This window comes from Lagenorhynchus albirostris, chromosome 5, assembly GCF_949774975.1.
Source record: "Lagenorhynchus albirostris chromosome 5, mLagAlb1.1, whole genome shotgun sequence".
In the NCBI taxonomy this organism is placed as follows: Eukaryota; Metazoa; Chordata; class Mammalia; order Artiodactyla; family Delphinidae; genus Lagenorhynchus; species Lagenorhynchus albirostris.
The window spans coordinates 16,862,895-16,884,091 of NC_083099.1; the positions used below are offsets into that span (position 1 = coordinate 16,862,895).

Sequence of the window (21,197 nt, forward strand, 5' to 3'; positions counted from 1 at the left end):
AAAATATGTAGTCAAAGAACACGTCAGTGATTTTTATATTGATATGTGCTCAGAAATAAAACATTTCTTTGGAAAAAATTAAATGGATTAAATGATTACACAAATAAAGACAATTCTAAAGAACGAGTCCAAGCAATCTAATTTTGGTCAGAACAGTCACCTCGGAGCAATTAAAAAGTATCTGACTAAAACAAAAGGTTCAATGATACTACCTCTAAAATAAACATTTTATTTTTCTTAATTTTGTTTTTGGCCACGTGGCATATGGGATCTTAGTTCCCAGACCAGGGATCCAATCCATGCCCCTGCAGTGGAAGTGTGGAGTCCTAACCACTAGGTCGCCAGGGAATACCCTTAACATTTTAAAAATGATGAATATATTTGCTGTAAACTGTGTAAACTGGTAATTCATTTAAAAAATTTAAAATTAAAAAAAATTATTAGGCTACCAGGCCAAAAAACATTATACTGTCTCAGGATGAATTATTTAACATTTTATTAGAAAAACAATTTTTAAATATATCATAAAAGCAATATATTACTTTAAAAAAGCTTAAGTTTCTATTAACAGAAATAAATTAATGTTGAAAGCAATTATATGTACATGAGTGTGTGTATGTTCACACTCACTTCACACACAAAACATTTAAAATACCACTCAAATTTTAATGCATTAGGTCTTTACCAAATCTTATTTCCAGCTTTGGGGCATCAGAGAACTCAGTTATCTGTTTGTGTATATCTCTCAAAGTATTCCTAGATTCTTTTCTTTTACTTAAACACTGGCTCTAGATAATGAAAACCTATATCAATGCAAATGAAATAAAAATAACTTCAAATGTAAATCAGATGAAAAAAATTAACAGTAATAGATTCTAAAACCAAATAGAAATTAGTTTTGATAGCTGAGTATCTTGGATTATCAGTACATCTTTTATTCTTCATATGAGTGAACAATCAAAACAATGACGATGACTATAGCAAAATGATCACAGTTCATGTTTAGAAAATATTTACCTCATCATTAAATGATCAGGTTTATTATTTGAAATATCAAAATAAAATGTTTTGCTATTTTCTATTTTTATTCTATACTTACTTTTTAGAACTATTCAGAAAAACTTTACTTCAAATATTACAAATAATGTAAACAATTTAATATATTTATCTTATTATTTCTTAAAATTTTATTTATTTATTTTTGTCTGCATTGGGCCTTCATTGCTATGCGTGGGCTTTCTCTAGTTGCAGCGAACAGGGGCTACTCTTTGTTGCTGTGTGCTTCTCTTGATGAGGAACACGGGCTCCAGGCGCGTGGGCTTCTGGAGTTGTGGCGTTCGGGCTCTAGAGTGCAGGCTCAGTAGTTGTGGCACATGGGCTTAGTTGCTCCACAGCATGTGGTATCTTTTGGACCAGGGATCAAACCTGTGTCCCCTGCATTGGCAGGCAGATTCTTAACCACTGCGTCACCAGGGAAGTCCCAACAATTTAATATATTCAGTACAACCTGATTTTAAGGTGTTTAACGTTTGATAATACAGTGTTTAGGATCAAGATAGCCACGTTATATATTCAAAGGAAATATTTCCCAAACTTGCCTTGTAAATTAATAAAGAATCTGTTAATTGACGAAAGTCAACAATGATCAAACTTAAAACATCTTTATTCATTTATATGGTAAATACTGTCCCCTACTAAAAAACAATGACATTGGTCTTTCAATCTGTCAAGCTTAGCTTAAAAGAAAAATCTTATGTCTCTTTTCTATATCATGTGTTGACAAGATATAGGATGCAGGAGGTAAAAATCAATTTAACAGACATTATTAAATAATTCCACACATATGCAGAATCTTGGATAAATGGTTAAAATTATAAGTGAACATTAAATGTGGGCACATGAATATTCCATGTACACCAATGGGTTTAACAGAAAATATGTTTGCATTGATTTCTGGTAACCAACTTGCTTTCTTTGAATCTTTAAATACCCAGTTCCAAATCTTCCAGCTCCTGGAGAAGGGCTTTCTCTTTCTGAATTTTCTCCAACTAGAAAAGTTTAAAACAATAAAGTTATTAAATAGGAAATAAAATAATTATTGGATCTATAGCCATATAGCAAAAGAGAAAAAATTTAGAGAAAGAATATTTCTAAGACTTTACCAGATCTACTGGTAAACATAGATTTAAAAATACAGATTAGAAACAAGTTCTAATTTGTTATTTGGTATGAATTAAGGGAGCAAAAAACGGAGCTGTCTTACTGCATGCATCTTTAGGTCTAATAAATCTTCCAAAAAAAAAAAAAAAAAAAATCTTCCATTCTACACTTGGGCTTCAAAGTGTTGAGGAAAGGAGGAGGGAGAGGGGCAAACGGGACAGTGTGACCTGAGACACAGGAAAGAAGAGAATCTTCCATTTGTCTAACATAATATAAACTGCCTTTATTTTCAGCAGCAATGGCATTAGTATGCCTCAGAGGAAATAGGGACTTCCTCATTCACCACGATCCACATCATGTCTTCCCCTACCCTTGCCTATTTAAGACTAAAAATGTTAAAAAAAAAAAAAATGGCACATGGTTTTCAAAAGAAGTTTTAAAATCTATACGCTCTTTTACCTGATTAAATAATTGCTTATAATAAAAAGGGAAGGGTGGTAGTGACTGTGAGCCCAAATGAAAAACGCAGAAAAGACCTGATTTTTTTCTAGCTGTTTTCCAGTTGCTGCTTGTTCTTTCAGTTGTTCAATTGCTTTCAGTTTCTGCAAACATCAAATATATTATGAGTCAAAAGGAAGAATAAGTAATTTTAGAATGCAAATTTTCTTATTAACAATTCAATCATATAAATGTGAAGCCTGAATAAGGAAAATCAATTATCTTACATTTGTATCAGGAACAGACTGCTAAAATGCTAAGGTAAACTACTTTTTAAAATTAAATGTAAAATTGGGTATGTTAAGAACATGGAATTTAGCGAAGTATTTTTCAAGATTTTAATTAATATTATCATATATGTACATCTATGTGTATACATGTACATGTATATGTATTTAAATACATCACCATTTTCACCATTTATTTCAGAACCTCATTGTACCTGGACGATGTCTTTGGCTTTAAGAGAAACTCCATAATGTAGCCTGGGAAGGGCTCTAGAAACCTGGATTTTACCTCCAAGGCCGCCATCACAAACTGGTTGCAATTTGACAAGTTAATAAACTTCCTTTTGTTTCTCTTTCTTCATCTTTAAAAATGGGATAAATATCTGCTCTTACCTGTCTCACAAGTGTCTAATGAAAAAGTGAGTATAAAAGTGTTCAAATGTACATTATTTCTTATTACTCCAAAAATCAATAATAAAGACTAATATCCTTTAGACAACTGTGAACAGAACTAAACTAGGTGCCATTCCTAAGTTACAGTATTTCATGGTGAAAAAGCAACAATGAGGACTGTACAAACCTCTCGCATGCCTGTCTTTAGGCATCTAAGCATTACTTTCTTTGTATAATTCTCATGTATTCTTTCAATAAACACATGTGCTTTTCACTTAAGCCTCCCACCTTCTTCAGGTTCTTGATTTTTTTGTCTATCTCAGGGTCTCCAGAAGTTGACTGAGAGATAGTATTTCGTGGTGCGCTCTGTGGGGCAGGGGTAGGCGCCATATCTGGACTCTTATCACTTCTTGCTTCCTATAGGAAATAGTTTCAAAAATTCAATTTTCTAAAATGAAATCATTAAAGTATTTCAACAAACATAGCCTTGGTACATGAAATTCACAAACCAATATATGATTTTATCTTTTGCACATTTTATATAAAGAAAGCATCTGAATTGCTGGTCTCATGAAGTATGCTATATTGTCCCATAACAGATAATTACAATGAAGCGTTCAAAAAAGTCACAGTATAATAAACTACCCAAAAGGTTTTCACTATATAATTGTCATAGGGAACACTTTGCTAGATCTAGGATTTAAAGTTAGGGAATTCCCTGGCAGTCCCATGCTTAAGACTCTGCGCTTCCAATGCAGGGGGTACGGGTGTGATCCCTGGTCAGGGAACTAAGATCCCACATGCTGTGACGTGTGGGCCGCCCACCCACCCCCCAAAATTAAGGTAACATAATAATAAAATAAAAAATAATAGAATATTAGTAATATAATATTATATTAGTAATATGATAAAATATTATGTTAGTAATATAAAATATATAATTAGTAATATAATAACAAATGGAAATAAATGAAATAACCTTAGCAGAGTAAACTAGGAGGTTTCTGTATCAGCAAATAAGCATTCCAAATTTTTGGATATTTTGGTAAGTGCCACTATGTGGATGGTTGGAAATGTGAGAGGCCTTTTCTAATTAAGGTGTTTGAAGTTTCACTCTTGGAATATCCTCAAAAACAATTACACATATATCAAGTACATGTAATAGGTGATGCTACAGCATAAGTTCCATAGAGATTTATTTATAATCAGATCAATTCAGCTCTGCAAGAAAGTGCCACGGAAAACTTTGTTCCCTGAAAGGGACAGTATATTGCTCCCAATGTGATCAGATCTCTGATGACCTTTCTAGCTTCATCCCTTCTCACCGAGTAACCACTGATTCTGAACCATTTTTATTTCCCCTAAGGTGCCATATATTCTTATTTCCTGGCCTTCATGTGTACTGTTCCTTGTGCCTAGAACACCTTCAGGTCACCTGGCTAACCCTACTTATCCTTTAGGCCTCTGGAAAATTCCCCCACCCCCCAAGAGACCAGATTAGTTGCACAACACATGGTATGTTTCCTTACTGTAACTGCACTGTACTATCCCCCACGAGACTGTACCTGAGGTTTCTTTGTTCACTTGTGCCCTCAGCATAATGTGAGCTCGACTGTACATGCTAAATAAATGAAAGAGCAGAAGACCGACTCTCCTTTGTAATTATGACAAGACATACGTTTTGACAAGAGGAGGGAAAGGTTATGAAAGTCTTTCTTTATTGGACCAAAGGTAGGGTTTCTACTTCTTCCTTATAGAGTTCCCAGTGGAACGCACAGACCCTGCAAGACTCTAAAACCTCTTAAGAGTTCTGGATGGAATACTCCGAACTACCAAAGCATCCCAGGGGAATATGGGACAGGCTATCACTCCTAGATCTCCAAATTTAAAAATGTCTGCCTGAGAGTTTTTAGAGAGTGCAGAATTGGAGTATTTTTTTTCTCTTTAGAGCCATGTTGGTTGTATTTTGTACATTACAATCAACAAACATTAATTCCTAACCTTCTATGTGAGAACATTACTGAGCACTTTAACAGAGTATTCAGAAAGAAATTATTTACTTTCCACTCTTAAGGAGCCTATAAGTTCTGATAATATACAGTTTGGTATTTTTCATAATATAAAATTAAAGGAGAAGAGTGGATAAAAGGAGAAGAGACACACTTTGCCTATCAAAATTCATTTTTGACATCAGATAAAAAATTTTTTAATTTAGTTGTTTGTAATCAGCTGAGAATATTAATTTTCTAGGAAGATAAATGTTATAAATATGAAAAACTATTAAAGTTAAGTGAGGGACTTCCCTGGTGGCGCAGTGGTTAAGAATCCGCCTGCCAATACAGGGGACACAAGTTCGATCCCTGGTCTGGGAAGATCCCATGTGCCGTGGAACAAGCCCGTGTGCCACAACTACTGAAGCCTGCGCACCTAGATCCGGTGCTCCGCGACAAGAGAAGCCACGGCAATGAGAAGCCTGTGCACCACAACGAAGAGTAGCCCCTGCTCGCCAAAACTAGAGAAAGCCCGCGCACATCAACAAAGACCCAACGCAGCCAAAAAAATAAAAATAAAAATATACTTAAAATAAATAAGTAAAGTTAAGTGAAATGACGATTTTCCTCCATATTTTAAAAAACCAAGAATAAGTTAAAATGTTTGTGTTAATATACCTGAATTCTGGTCATTCTCTAAAAAAGGTTATGTACATGGTAAGATTAAACTCTTTGTTTCAATTATTTTTGGTAAAGCTGATGAGCTTACAAAATCACCAGTTTATAAAAGTACTTGGTTAGATTATGTACATCTGACTCCTTTATCTTTGGTTCCTTAATTCAGTCAGGGATGAGATCCTGTCATAGATCATTTACCTTTGTTCTATCACACAGTCATAACTTTTACTAACTCCAGCCAGTTGTCTCAAAAATACTTAAAGGATTACCTTGCAAGTAGAAAACTCTTTGTCATCACTGAGAAAACACGCAGAATAACTCCAAAATGACGGATTAGTAGTGTCATCTTTAGTAAATAACATGTGTGGGTGATTATATGGTTGTATGAGGTGGGGTGTGTGGGGGGGTTGTTTTTGTAATTATCATGTTTTACATTCATAGCACTGATTGTTTTTTCAAAAGAACCACAGAGTTATCTTTAAGAAAGTCACATTGGGACTTCTCTGGTGATCCAGTGGTTAGGACTCTGCGCTTCCATGACAGAGGGTGTGGGTTCCCTGGTTGGGGAACTAAGATCCCACATGCCGTGCGGTGTACGCAAAAAGAAAAAGAAGTCAGACTATTTTAATATTAATTTTTCTAAACAAGACATACTGATTCTATGACCCTCCTCCCCAAATTTTATGTGCTCAAATACCAGAATAACACACAAAAATAAACAACTAATGGGACTTCCCTGGTGGTCCAGTGGGTAAGACTCCATGCTCCCAATTCATGGGGCCTGGGTTCGATCCCTGGTCGGGAACTAGATCTCACATGCGTGCCACAACTAAGAAGTCTGCATGCCACAACTAAGAGTCCGCATGCCTCAACTAAGACCCAGCACAGCCAAAATAAATAGTAAATAAATATTTTTTAAAAATAAACTAATATTTTATTACAAAGGGACCTTAGCTCAGTACCAGCAACGGTCATATTAAAAATATCTTCTGATAAAGAGGAAGAAACATCACTTATAAAAGTGGGATTCTACGTTGAGGGGGTTTCTGAAGGCCCTTAAATCTCAGTTAGAAGGAATCTTATACAGTCATTATAAAAAACAGTATGGCGGTTCCTCAAGAAATTAAAAATATGTGATCCAGCAATCTCACTTCTGGGTATATATCCAAAGGAAACAAAACTCATTATCCTAAAGAGACAGCGGTACTCCCATGTTCACTGCAACATTATTTATAATAGCCAAGGTATGGAAACAATCTATGTGCCCTTCAACGAAAGAATGGATATAGAAAATGTGATATGTAAACATACCTACATATTTACACAGAGTAGAACATTATCCAGTCATAAAAAAAGGAAATCCTACCATCTGCAACAACATGCATGAAACTGGAGGGCATTATGCTATGTGAAATAAGCCCGAAAGAGAAGGAGAAATACTGCATGGTAACACTTATATGTGGAATCTAAAAAAAAAGAAAAGTCAAACTCATAGAAACAGAGAGTAGAATGTGGTGGTTGCCAGGAGCTGGGGGGTAGTGGGAGAAATGGCGAGAAGTTGGTAAAAGGGTACAAATCGTCAGTTATAAGATGAATAAGGTCTGAGGATCTCATGTATAACATGGTGACTGTAGCTGATAATACTATATTGTACTGAATACAGTAAATGAAATTTGCTAAGAAAGTAGAATTTAAGTGCTTCATCCCCCAGAAGTAAATATGTAAGGTGATAAATGTGTTAATTAACTTGATTGTAGGAATCCTTTCACAATGTATACCTATATCATATCATCACATTGAACACTTTAAAATTTTTATTTGTCAATTATACCTGTAATTATTAGCTGGAAAACCAACAACAACAAAAAAGGAATCTTAGCTACCAGTTTGTAATATTCGGGGCCAGCAGAGGTGTCTACCCACTCTGATGAAAGGCCAAGTCCTCCTTTTTACACAAGTCTAATACATGGACTAGATCATTTTACTTGGAAGGACCTAAGCCTGAGTTATTTAAAGACATTTCTGGAGATGAAATATATTAACTACAAAAGAGCACACCGATTTTTTTAGGCCCAGATTTTAACAGAATATGGCTGCATAATGAAATTCTATACCTTAAAATAGTAACTGCCTGTCAAAACACACAAGTAACCCAGAACTGTCAAAATCCAAGCATTAATAGGCAAGATGGAATTGTCTCAATCTCAAAAATGTGGTTACCATGATTTTACTAACCACAAATTTCCAGCCCAGCAGATCTCACTATCACCGTAAGCCACACACCATCACAATTTACTTGTCAATTATTATGCTGGTGTGGTTTTTCAACTACCAAATCATATAAAAAATTATTTTAGAACAATTCCATTGTTTGGGTACTCTAGTGTTTAGATTCCCAGCTGAACAATTCCTATAGTAATATACTGAGTGACAAAATGGCCTTATAGTCATGTAATTTCTGGTTTCTCTTAAACATATGCTTTCAAAAAAGCAAACTATACCACTTCACACAGGCTCCTCCAAAAGGGTCTGTTGCAAGTAACACACTACATAATCCCATGAGGGTTTCAGGTTTTAATGTCAGTTCCAGTTTCCTAGGTCCCACATTATATATAAAGGACTACTGAGAAATTCATAGGCAAACACAAAAGAGACATTCTGGCTACTTAAGTCTAACTCCAACTACATTTTATAACCTGTCAAGTTTTTAGGACTACAGTTCTTTAAACTTTAAGGCACACAGCTAATTTAACTGGTTTCATTTGTTTGTTTTGTTTGAAAAGATAAGCACCCCAAGTACCTGCTTTGCAGCTTTCTTAGCCTCATGCTTCCTTTGATTTTTAAGAGCTGTTTTTGATAACGGCTTCTCATTTCCTGGTTGTGGTTTCATATTCTGAGGTGGTTCCTCCTCATGCTATAGAAAATGTAAAATAAATGACTTTGAAATGGAGTCCACGTATTTACAAACATATACAACAAATTATACAATTTGGCTAGTACAGGACAAACTTACTTTACCAAATTTATCATAAGTTCACTGGCAAAGAATATTTCAAAACTCTTGTTGTAGGCACACTTCAATGGTCAAGATGGATTTAATAAGGATCTTCCTACTAGTTGATATATGATATCTTTCAGTTATATAAGAGCCAGCAAAATTCACTTTATTTTTGTTTAAACAATGGAATTTTTCTTAGTACTACCACTGACACATGATTTTTATGAAATTAGATACTAACAATAGTTTCTTCTGGGGTCCTTTTGGATTTGACTACTGCCAACAGAAACAGTTGCCTCATTTGTTTTCTCTGCACAAAGAGTCACTTGCTAGTGACTAGCAAGTGATTTGCAAAATCAGAGATTAGAAATTAAAAATAAAAGCAAATGGAAAAACTAAAACAGACAATAAAAAATTAAATCAAATATGAAGGGGGTAACTACATAGTTATAAATCCAGAATTAACATAATGAAGAGGTTTTAAAACACTAAATGACTTGTCAGACTATACTGTGAAAACAGGCAATCATTTTCATCATCAGATATTTATATAACTATCAACCACATTCAACAACAACAGAATTACATACAGGATCAAGAAGGATCTAATGTAAAACACAGTGACTATACTTGATAGCACTGTATTGTATAATTGTATAACTGAAATTTCCTGAGGGTAGAATTCAAATGTTCTCACCAAAAAACAAAAAACAAAAAAAGAAGATAAATATGTGAGGTGATGGATATGTTAATTAACCACATGAGGGGAAACCTTTCACAATGTGTATTAAATCACCATGATGTACACTTTCGAAGTTTCTTGAGTACTAGATCTCAGAGCTGTATTGTACTTATAAGTGCTATAATCAAATGTGCAGGGCTCAAACATTTAAGATATAGAGGAATAAGTAAAAAACCATAAAGTGATTTTTATCTTAGCAGCTGCATTAACTATTGCAGGCATCGAAGTTCTGTGTGTGAACATACCCTACTTGAAGCAACTGAATATATGAGAACCCACATTTGGAGAACAGACACATTTGCACGGCAAGCCTCTTGCACTTCTTTGATCCCCACTGCACATAATGTTAGTTAAGATATACTAATCCTTGAACATTTGTTTTATATTCTTTCAATAGTGAGTTCTTCTATAGTATCTTGCTTTGGCTGAAAAAGTTTCTACTCATGAGAACTTTAAAAAAAAGAGAAAGCAATTAAGAATGATGCAAGAAGAAAGGATGAGTTACAAGTCTCTTCCACACTATGAGCATCATGCAGCCACTAACAGACTTTCATTTTGTTTATTTATTTTTAGCTGTGTTGGGCCTTTGTTGCTGCACGTGGGCTTCTCACTGGGGTGGCTTCTCTTGCTGCGGAGCACGGGCTCTAGGTGCGCGGGCTTCAGTAGTTGCGGCGTGTGGGTTTAGTTGCTCCGTGACATGTGGGATCTTCCTGTATCAGGGATCGAAACCATGTCCTCTGCACCAGCAGGCAGATTCTTAACTACTGCACCACCAAGGAAGTCCCCTGACAGACTTTTATTTTAGATGAAAAAAATCCACACAGCTACTATGGCTCATGAGCTTTTCTGGCTTTAGCAATATGTGTCTACTGTACACACTTTCATCCTCATTGATAAAGTTTGTTTCTTCAATTACATCAATTATAAGACTGTTTTGATAAACACATTATAAAAGTGAAGGGTTTTTTTGAAAGCCAAGAAATACTTCTTTAAGTATAATTTATATATGAATTTTTACTTATAAAAAAAGTTATTTTTTCCTTCAGGGGGAAGAATCCAAACACCTTTTTTCCCCTCTGCTATGTAACCTTCTTCCTTTGTGAAGTTATTGATCAGACTACCTTTGTTTCTAGTAATTTCTTGACAACGTTTTCTTTGCCATTTAGTTTTCTGGAATTAGATACAAACAATAATTTCTCATTCATAGGCATATAGTTCCTTCAAATAAAATGATGTGATAGGATCACATAATCACCAGGTTATATACAAAAGCAAGAATTTAGTAGAAATCTTAAATGTCAAAAAAGTTTGGTTTGGGGACTTCCCTCGTGGTCCAGTGGTTAAGAATCCTCCTTCCAATGCAGGGGGCGCACGTTCGATCGCTGGTCGGGGAACAAAGATCCCATATGCCGCGGGACAACTAAGCCTGCGTGCCACAACTACTGAGCCTGAGCGCCACAATTAGAGAGAAGCCTGCATGACACAATGCAAGACCCCACATGCTGCAACAAAGATCCTGCGTGCTGCTACTAAGACCCGGCACAGCCAAAAAAAGAGTAAAACAAAAAGTTTGGTTTTAAGAAGTTCTTACCTAGTTTTTTTTTTTCATTGTTTTCAAAATATATTCTTTCTATATTAATTTTTCTCCCTCCACCAACCAAATCAGTTTTATGAGTCAGAGAATAAAAATATACACTAATTCAGAAGTTCTTCCTCTTGTGCTATCTTACACAGATTTAGAAAGCAGGATGTGTTAACGTCACTTCTTTTTTTTTTAATCTCAGGTAAGGAAAATTTCAATAAAGAGACAAAACAAATCCTAAGACTATTATATCCTTTTTTAAAAAATCTAAATACAAAAATAATAAACAGGGCTTAATTTGTTATATGTTTCTATATATTTTTACTAAATAACTTAATGCAAGAAAAATGTTTCAACAACATTTCATTGAAGTCAAAATGCTACATTTTGTGGAGGAAGAAGGCTTGTTCTTTTGTTTTTCAGAGGGTTAGGAGCACAATGGAGGCACAGAAATATTTATCCTTTGAAAAAGTGTCTACTTCCCTGAGTGCCTTAATAATTAAGTGACTATATATTCCCATTTACTTGGAACAGTCCCAGTTTATACCTATTGTATGGTCATCATTCTATTAATATGAATAATATTGTTCATTCTTATAGAGCAACTTTATTCCTTAACGTCATCACAGAAACTCAGGATATTAATAAATGCTTTCCCCTGAGCTCTGAAATGCTAACATTTTAAAGCAGATCAGAATCTGACCAATACTCCAGTCATAACTTTACAACAGAGGTCTGGAACTGATAGCCTAAGGACAACAAGTGTGTTTTGTTTGAATAGCAGTGTTTTAAAAATTGAGAAATTTCATACAAGCATCCAGACTTGCCTTGAAAAATCAAACTTTTGGCAAACTGGGCCTAAAATCTCCTGTGGAAACAATGGGCTACTGCTGTGTAGTTGCTATGGCCTTGAAAGAGGGCATGCTCTCTCCCTTTCACCATTCTCTCCCACTCACCATTGCCTTACACTAGCAGCCTAGCCTGACAGGCATTTGAATTTGAGCCCACAATCTACACCCAGTAAGTCACACCCAGTTATCTTTCCCAGAGATTTTACATTAATTACTTTGTCAACTTAACAATAATTCACTGGAACTTCCGTGTCAGTCCAGTGGTTAGGACTCCTCGCTTCCACTACAGGGGGCCCAGGTTCAATCCCTGGTCAGGGAACTAATCCCGTAAACCACAGTGCATGGCCAAAAAAACAAACAAACAAAAAAACAAAACCCAAAACAACCATTCACCATCTTCAGCAGCAGGTCCTCCACAATTTCTACCCTAGAGTTTATATCTTCTAATCAGATACTAAGTAACACAAGAACATGCATAAGAGAAGGATCTAGGGAACGCTACACACTGAAAAACCTTTTCCTACCAAAGTAGTAAAACTTTACTTACCAGTTTGGAATTGGTGACTGGTTTATTTCTTAAAGCTGGGGGTCTATAAGCTGTTGCAACTTTAGGTTCTTCACTAGGTACATCACTTGGAACTGCTTGGTAAGTTATCGCTTTTTCTGGAAATATTCCATCTAAGAATGGCTGCCAAGAAACCTGCCATAACTCTGCATTTGATGGTACATCATACTTGTGTAAGACAGAGCCGGTATAATGCCAAATCTTGTACCCATTATTAACACGTAACCTGGGAGCACATGTGGCTGTTAAAATATGCTCACCATCTGGGCACCAAGCAAAATATGTAGAATCAGAGGCCACCGGTTTAGAAATAAGTTTGTAGTTTTTAACATCCCACACTTCCATTTGCCCCCTCAGATTTCCAAATCCAGCTAGTACTAATATATGTCCATGAGGGCTGTAGTAGGCTGCATTACGAGGGCCAGTTCCAAAGTCAAACACAGGATCACACTTCAAGTTGAAAATTGTTGCTTTGGCAGGCATGAAACCATAAACAGCACAAAACTCAGTAGAACTAGAATTCCAAACTACATCATAAATGGGGCCATTTTTTGCTAGAAAAAGAATATAAAATCCAAGTTAGTGATAAAGAAATACGTATAGTATTATAATATTTAATAGCACAAATTACAATCATAACACTCATAAACACAACAAACACTAAAAAAAAAAAATCCAAAAATTTCATGGTATGTTAAAATATTTTTACATGACATACTATGGGGATTAATGTATGATCATAAATTTATTTAAGAACCCTTAATGAATCTTAATTTCTTTTATTTTTTTATAATTGTTTTACGATTTTGTATATTATTATTTGTCTTTAGTACTTTTATTTAAATTTTTTTTTGGCCATGCCGCGTAGCACATGGGATCTTAGTTCCCTGACCAGGGATCAAATCCGTGCTCCCCTGCAGTGGAAGCACGGAGTCTTAACCACTGGACCACCAGGGAAGTCCCTTAATTTCTTGTAAACGTTCTGGCAATGTGGGCTCATAGAAGCATAGGTTATTATTACTATTAAAAAACTAGTTTTTCTTGGAAGAGGTAATATATGCATACAGTAATAAAGATACAAACTATATAAAAAGACATGCCACAAAAATAAGTCCCTCTACGCAAAGGCAGCCCTCTGTTATACTTCTTGCATATCCTTTCAGAATATTTTTGTTGAAATTAAGCATCTCTCTCTTAAGCACTTAACACACACACAAAAAGTTCTAAACCTTTGTTGTTTTCATTTAATACTCTTGGAAATTTTTCCATGTAAGCACACTGAGCTCTGCCTCATTCAGTTGCACTGTATTCCATTACAAATCTCGCTGTTTATACTCCACTGTAAATGTACACAAATACATCTGTAGGAGAGAAACTGCCTGGTCAAAGGGCACATACATTTACTTCATAATGTACCACCACAATGCCCTTCAAAGAACTTGTACCAGTTTACACTACCAGTAGTGTTTTTTTTTTTTTATTACTAAATTTATTTATTTTTGGCTGCGTTGGATCTTTGTTGCTGTGCATGGGCTCTCTAGTTGCGGCGAGTGGGGGCCACTCTTCGTTGCGATGGCTTTTCTTGTTGCGGAGCACGGGCTGTAGAGCACAGGCTCAGTAGTTGTGACGCACGGGCTTAGCTGCTCCGCGACATGTGGGATCTTCCCGGACCAGGGCTCGAACCCATGTCCCCTGAATTGACAGGCAGATTCCCAACCACTGCACCACCAGGGAAGCCCTACCAGTAGTTTTTGATAGCAAAGATTCTCCCCTCACTCTCACTCATACTGTTTCATATTTTTATCTTTGCCAACCTACTAAGTGAAAAATTGTATCTTCTTTTCCTTTATTATAAATGAAGCACCTTTTAGTATACTTATACATAATTTTATTTCTTTTTTGTGGACTATTTTTTACTGTCCTATACCTATTTTTCTCTCCTGTTATTGGTCTTTTATTGTTACACTTGAGATATTAACAAAATTCACCTTTTCTCATATTTATCCCTTGTCTAAAACTTTTTTTCCCTAATTTTTTGTTTGTTTTAATTTATGGACTCTTTTCTTCTCCCAGTGTAGATATCTGTAACTTCATATACTAAAATTTATCACTTTCCCCATACGACTTCTACTTTGTTTAAAGTCTTTTTCTACTTTAAGATTAGAAAAATATACGTATAGCTGATTCACTTTGCTGTAGCTGTATAGCAGAAACTAACAACATTGTAAAGTAACTATACTCCAATAAAAATTTTAAAAAAAATTAGAAAAAAATTCTCCCACATTTTCTTCTAGTTCTGTAGTTTTAGATACAATTTTTTGGCCCAACTGGAACTTATTTTGGTAAAGAATTAGCAATAGTAACTTTTTGTTCCAAATAGCTAGCCAACTGTCCCCAAACCATATATTAAATGATCAATATTTTCCTGCATTGATTCAAATGCTGACTTTACTGTATGTCAATGGCTTTGGAAGTATGGATCTATTTGTGGATCCTATTGTGTTCCACTGATTTATCTGCTTATCCATAAGCCAGAACCAAATTGTCTTAATTACAATTGCTTTACATTTTAATATCTAACAGTATCAGAATCCCTCCTTCGCTACTATTTTTTTTGCAAAGTTTTCAAAACATTCTTGCATGTTTATTTTTCAATATCAACTTTAGAACCAGCTTATCTAGTTGTAAAAAAGAAAATCTACTGGCATTTTAGTTTAATTTTTAGATCAATTTGGAGAGAAATGACATCTTGGTAAAGTTATTAAAGCTTATAGTTTGCCCCTCAGAAGTTTTAAAGTTTTCTTCCCATCAGTCCTATATATTTCTTTTTTGTTGCTGTATATGGAATCTTTCCTTCCATTTTGCTTTTTAAGAGGCTGTTGTTTATGCTGTAACTTCATCTGATGAGCAGAGATGATTCGATTTTCACCTTTCAAAACTGTATACTTATTCTCTTGATCAGGTACACTGACTAGGTCTTTCAGAATGTTAAATAATAAATGGAAGGGAGGCGGGTCTTCCTTGTTTTGTTCCTGATTTGAATGGGAATACACAGTTTTTGAAAGAAAGGTTACCTTACCCTTACATGTTCAATTCAAAATAAAAAAGATTAGGGAGTTGCCAGAATTTTAAAACTGGTTTTTCACAGTTAACTCATCAAAACAAAATATGAAGTGGTTAAAACTCTTCAGTTCTGAAGATGGTGCTAAACATGCTACACCAACTTGCTGTCATAATTAATTAAACAAGTCCCCAAAGAGCTATTACAATGGAATTATCTCACTCAGCAAGTTCCCTACTAAACTGCTGGCATAACTAAATTAACTAATTGGATTCTGTCAAAATAAGGTATGTTTGGGGAAGATAAGAGGAATTTTATCTTAAAGGTTATTAAAATATGTGAGTTCTATCACTTGATCAAGAACTTAGATGATATCATCTTTATGGCACTGTAGTTTTTACTATCATTTATTCTATTAAAGGAAGACTGCTGGAACACTCACGTAATTGCACCACAGCACTTTCTCCATTTGTGGCAATGTAATGCAGCGTCTGTTCCCCATAGTAGGAAGCTCCTGTCTTGTCAACTTCAGTACTAGCTATTACCAACACAGCAGTAGCTGTAAGGGTAAAAACTTTAATTAGATTTAAAACACAAATTAAACTAATGGTGATTGTAACAAAGCACATGTAAATTTTCACTGAATAAGCACTGATACTCTTTTCTTTTTCTATACACATAGGAATATAAGTCTAAATTAATGCTTGATAAACAAAATGGGAGATAAAATATATTTATCATACCTTTTTTATTCCATAGCATTGTAACCTTATCAGCCTTAAAGAAACTTTTATTGGCTAAAGCTGCATGAGGTCCATCAAAGTTGGGGTACTGATATAATCTAACAAATGAAGGTGCACCCTTACTTCCTGGAACATAGACAGCCACCTAAGATACACAGACATAAATAATGACTTAAATTTTTTGAAGCATATAAACTAAGATGGACATGTTTTTAAAGTCACTAAAAACTAGGAAAAGGCTTAATCTCATAATATTCCACATGAACAAACAAAAACATTAGCAGTTACCTTGTACGGCTGGGGTCCAGGTGATAACACAAAATCATTAATTTTTTTCAAATGCAACTTACTTGCAAATGTATCTAAAAAAAAGTAAATGGTATTAGATTAATGAGAGAAGCTAATAGAAATATCTCAAATTCTGAATGCATTATAAAAGGTTAACGTAACTATACACAAAACGGCTCACTGTAGTCTCATGTCGGTCAGGCAGAGTAACAGAGTGGAAAAAGCATGGGTGAGTGAGAAAGACCTATGCTTGAATTCCTACTCAGTCACTGTGTGACCTTGGGCAAGTAATGGGATTACATACCTAATTCCTAGTGTACAGTGCCAGGCACACAGTAGGTATTAAATAAATATCAGTTCTCTTCTCTTAAATCTCTGAACTAAAGTAGTCTTAGAGCCCATTTGATGGGACAGATGACCCTAGCTTGCTACTGTAGAACGTGGAAATGAAAATTCTGTAACTAATGTGATAAACAGATCCACAACAATGATAATCAACAATAGTAACTATAACAATGGCCGATATTTGTTGAGTGCTTACTCTGTGCCAGGCAGTAAGAAAGCATGTTATGAACACTACACTCTCCTAGTTAACGGGATCAAGAGCTATTACTCTTTCTTTGTTCAAATATAGAGACCAACAGCTATTCAAAAGTAGCATACCAAACTGCTAATCTGGCAGCCCCCTTCTTCTGGCATGCTCATAAAGAGGCAAGGAAGATAAGCGAGCAAGCCTACCCCAAATTAGTGGGGAAAGGATTAAGCCTCAAAAGCAGGAAATTGAAGGGTAATGCTAAATGACTGTGTAGATGGTGTCAAAATCAGCCTGCATGCCATCTTCTGTACATGTGAACATTTGCCAATTCCCATTCTACTTTCTCGACTTATGATGGGATTATGTCCTGATAAACCCATGGTAAGTTGAAAATATCATAAGTTGAAAATGCATTTAATAAACCTTATGTACTGAACATCATAGCTTAACTTAGACTACCTTAAATATTAAGTGCTCAGAACACTTAATATTAGTCTACAGTTGAGCAAAATCATTAAACACAAAGGCTATTTTATAATAAAGTGTTGAATATCTCATGTAATCTATTGAATAATCAACTGAAAGTGAAAAACATAATGTCTGTACAGGTCCAAAAGAGTTCTAAGTGTATCAATTGTTGACCCTTGTGATCATGTGGCTGACGGGGAGCTGTGGCTCACTGCTGCTGCCCAGCATCACGAGAGGGTACCATTCCACATGGCGCTAGCCCAGGAAGAGATTGAAATTCAAAGTACAATTTCTACTGAATACATAGCACTTTCACACCATCATGAAGTTGAAAAATCTTAACTCAAACTATTGTAAGTCAGTGACTGTACTAAAAAATGTTCAGTCACCAATGGAATATTCTAAGGACAAAAGGAACTGCAAAACTTTCTTCTTTAAATTATTTTTCAGTAATCATGTTATAGGTGTTACTATTGGTATTGCTATTCTAAGAATGCTATGTGGTCAATGAAGAATAAAGCAAATGAATAATTATGTGGATGTGATATTCTCAAACTATCACCCCTGTTATCCCAGAGAAACACATTCTTGGTGTTGGCAAAAGGCAATACAGATATAAGATTAAAAAAAAAAAAAAAGGCCTAGAAACAATGATCAATCAACACAGTAGCAATGAGAATCCTCTACACCCAGACTGTGGTCTCTAAATACCATTTTCCACTAAAAGGGAGCAGAGTATATTGGAGAATTGGCTGATTCTATGTGTATAGCAAGAAATATACAAGATAATCCTAGAATGATTTGTCCTACCATATAGCAAAAAAGTCATTAAAGACTAATTGACCAATGATGGGACAATTTGAAAATCAATAAGAATAGTAATTAAAATGGACTGAAACACATCATGTTTAAATCCATAGTTCATTAGGTTGGGGGTGGGGACTAATCGGTTGCAATGGAGATTGCTAGAGAAAGAACTCATTTTATTAAAAGTGATAAAGGAGAAGAATACTTATTTTGCCTTTCCCATATAAATGGTCCACTAGGTAACCAAACAGTAGAAAGGGGAATTTCTCCTTATAGAGGTAGTACAGCTAATAAATGATAGGGGAAGGAGGGAAACTATAGTATCACCAATTTTTAACCACGCATTGAACATTAACGCCAATTAACCATACAAAATTAAAGACAATGAGACATTATGTGCTTCTTGATAAAAGAATTGAACATGGCCTTATGATGTAGTCTTGCCCTCAGCTCTGCAAAAAAGAACTTGAAGCTGATCAACTCTGGATCCAAATAGTTATTTACAGGAAACAGATGAACATGTTAAATTACAGAATGGGATACAAGAGCAAAACTCAAATATGGGAGTATATATAAGACAAGTAACTTTGTTTCTTAAATAATAAATTGCAAGGGGGAAAAAAGAATGGAGAGGGAACTTATAGCTTAAAGAAACTTAAAAGATATATAAATCAATTGCAATGTGAAGGACCTTATTTGGATCCTGAGTTTTAAAAAAATTATCACATTTTCAATTATTAGAAATTTGAACACTGACCAGATATTCTATAATCTGTGATAATGGTATTATGACTAAGTTTGAAAAAAATATTAAGAGCCCTAATCTTCAGAATACATACTGAAATAGTTATAGGTAAAATTATACGATGTCTACAATTTTCTTTAGCAGAGTAGAAGAGATGGTAGGTGGACAGATGCATGGATGAAGAAGGTTTGGCAATGGGCTGATGGCTATGGGACTAGGTGTCTACTTTTGTATTTGAAATTCTACACAACAAAATATTTTAAAAATTTGTATCACAGAATTTCAATAGCAACTAAACTCAGAAAGAGGTACTCAAATGTCTTAATAGTAATTATTAGATAGTAAAAGTTTATTATAAAAGAATGTTTGTGTTATAAAGTTTTACTAGCAATTACACTTGGAGTTATTCAAATGAATTACTATAACAGCAACTGTTAATATATTAACAGTATTTAGGAGAACCCTATGATACCATATAAGGCAATAAAAACTGTACATATTTATAGCAAATAATAAAATTATTTCATAAATCTTTCCATACTAAAATTGTTGTTTTCAAAGAAGTGAACTTCATTGTTAACATTTCGGGCACAAAGAGTTTCATCTTCTGACCAGGATGGACACCTACATTGAAAAGAAAGAATATTAAAAAATTTTAAATAGAATGTAACATCATATGTTAACATGTTAAAGTTTATGATATTGTTTACTATTTAAGGAAAAATACTTATAAATATGATGTCAAGTCAGTTACTAATAGTTTTAGTCAGCATATATAATAGAAAAATATTATTCCTTTTGATTCAAATACTAAATAAACGATCGAGTTTTTACTCTATTACATTCTCACATACAAAATCCTTAAAGATCTAGATTTTGATCTGAGAAGTTATTTTCTAAATCAATACCAGAGAAAAAAATAACATACAACAAAGATATTTAAAATATTTAAAAAATAATTAGTATTTTAAAGCATTTATTTACCAATTTTGCATTTTTTTCTGGATGAAAGACTTCAAACACGTCCCAGTTTTCACATCATAAAGTTGTAGGTTAGGTATCCCAGCTGTATCATCTTTAGAAGCTGCCATAAAAACAAAAATTTTTGCAGTAATTGTCTCCTAACACTAGTAAAAAGATTTCATTCTTAGAAAAAATTTGAACAAGATTATAAAGATCGGGTAAGAGCTGCTTTAAATCAACTTTCCCCTTTAGCTTTAATTATAGATTTAATCATCCATTCCTAAAGCTATGACAATATGACGGCTGTCTGAGCAGAATTTTGTTATTTCTGAAATGAGTTAATTACTACAGTTTTTAAGAATACTTAAGAGATTAAGTGTGACATAGCTTGCTGTTAAACAGATTAAACTGTCTTATCACGAAAGCTGTGTCTGTAAGTCACACACATGAAAAAAAGTTATATAAAACCACTCACAGTCTTCAACTGATTCTCAATTTCCCTTTTACTTACTTGGAAAAATAATATTCATTAGAGTCCATGCCTCTTGGAAGAACGAACTCAGGAAGTTCATAACCCAACAATGAGCTACTATCATATATTTATTCAACAATATCCACATTATTACAAAATGCTTCTTAAAATAAGCCCTATACCGGGACCCAATATTTTATCACTGATCTATGAAGCACAGCTATATATTGGGTTGGCTAAAAAGTTCATTTGGATTTTTCTGTAAGATGTTATGGAAAAACCCAACGAACTGTTGGCCAAGCCAATAAAATGTTCATATAATGTATATTAGATCTTTAAATGCGTTAGAAAATGACACACCATTTCCTACCTTCGTCACACCATAAACATTTCTTAGATGTTGTGTCTACTGTACTTCCTCTTTCATTTA

The 21,197-nt window shown here is 34.5% G+C and overlaps 1 protein-coding gene across 5 annotated transcripts in view; it reads right to left on the reverse strand.

Moving 5' to 3' along the window:
* Positions 1 to 1,645: 1,645 nt before the first annotated feature.
* The window catches only part of EIF2A (eukaryotic translation initiation factor 2A), a 38,046-nt gene continuing 18,494 nt past the window's right edge, over positions 1,646 to 21,197 (reverse strand). For 3 of the 5 annotated variants that reach the window (XM_060149627.1, XM_060149628.1, XM_060149630.1), the window contains 10 exons: positions 20,317 to 20,416; positions 19,874 to 19,956; positions 16,778 to 16,851; positions 16,490 to 16,634; positions 16,189 to 16,305; positions 12,668 to 13,239; positions 8,748 to 8,861; positions 3,567 to 3,695; positions 2,697 to 2,762; positions 1,646 to 2,048 (listed from right to left, as the gene is read on the reverse strand). In XM_060149627.1, coding sequence (XP_060005610.1) covers positions 1,983 to 2,048; positions 2,697 to 2,762; positions 3,567 to 3,695; positions 8,748 to 8,861; positions 12,668 to 13,239; positions 16,189 to 16,305; positions 16,490 to 16,634; positions 16,778 to 16,851; positions 19,874 to 19,956; positions 20,317 to 20,416 — 1,466 coding nt within the window. In that variant the 3' untranslated portion in view covers positions 1,646 to 1,982. Of the gene's footprint in view, positions 2,049 to 2,696; positions 2,763 to 3,465; positions 3,696 to 8,747; positions 8,862 to 9,237; positions 9,254 to 12,644; positions 13,240 to 16,188; positions 16,306 to 16,489; positions 16,635 to 16,777; positions 16,852 to 19,873; positions 19,957 to 20,316; positions 20,417 to 21,197 lie in introns of those variants that run through there. The other 2 variants (XR_009540630.1, XM_060149629.1) reach the window with 2 other exon arrangements.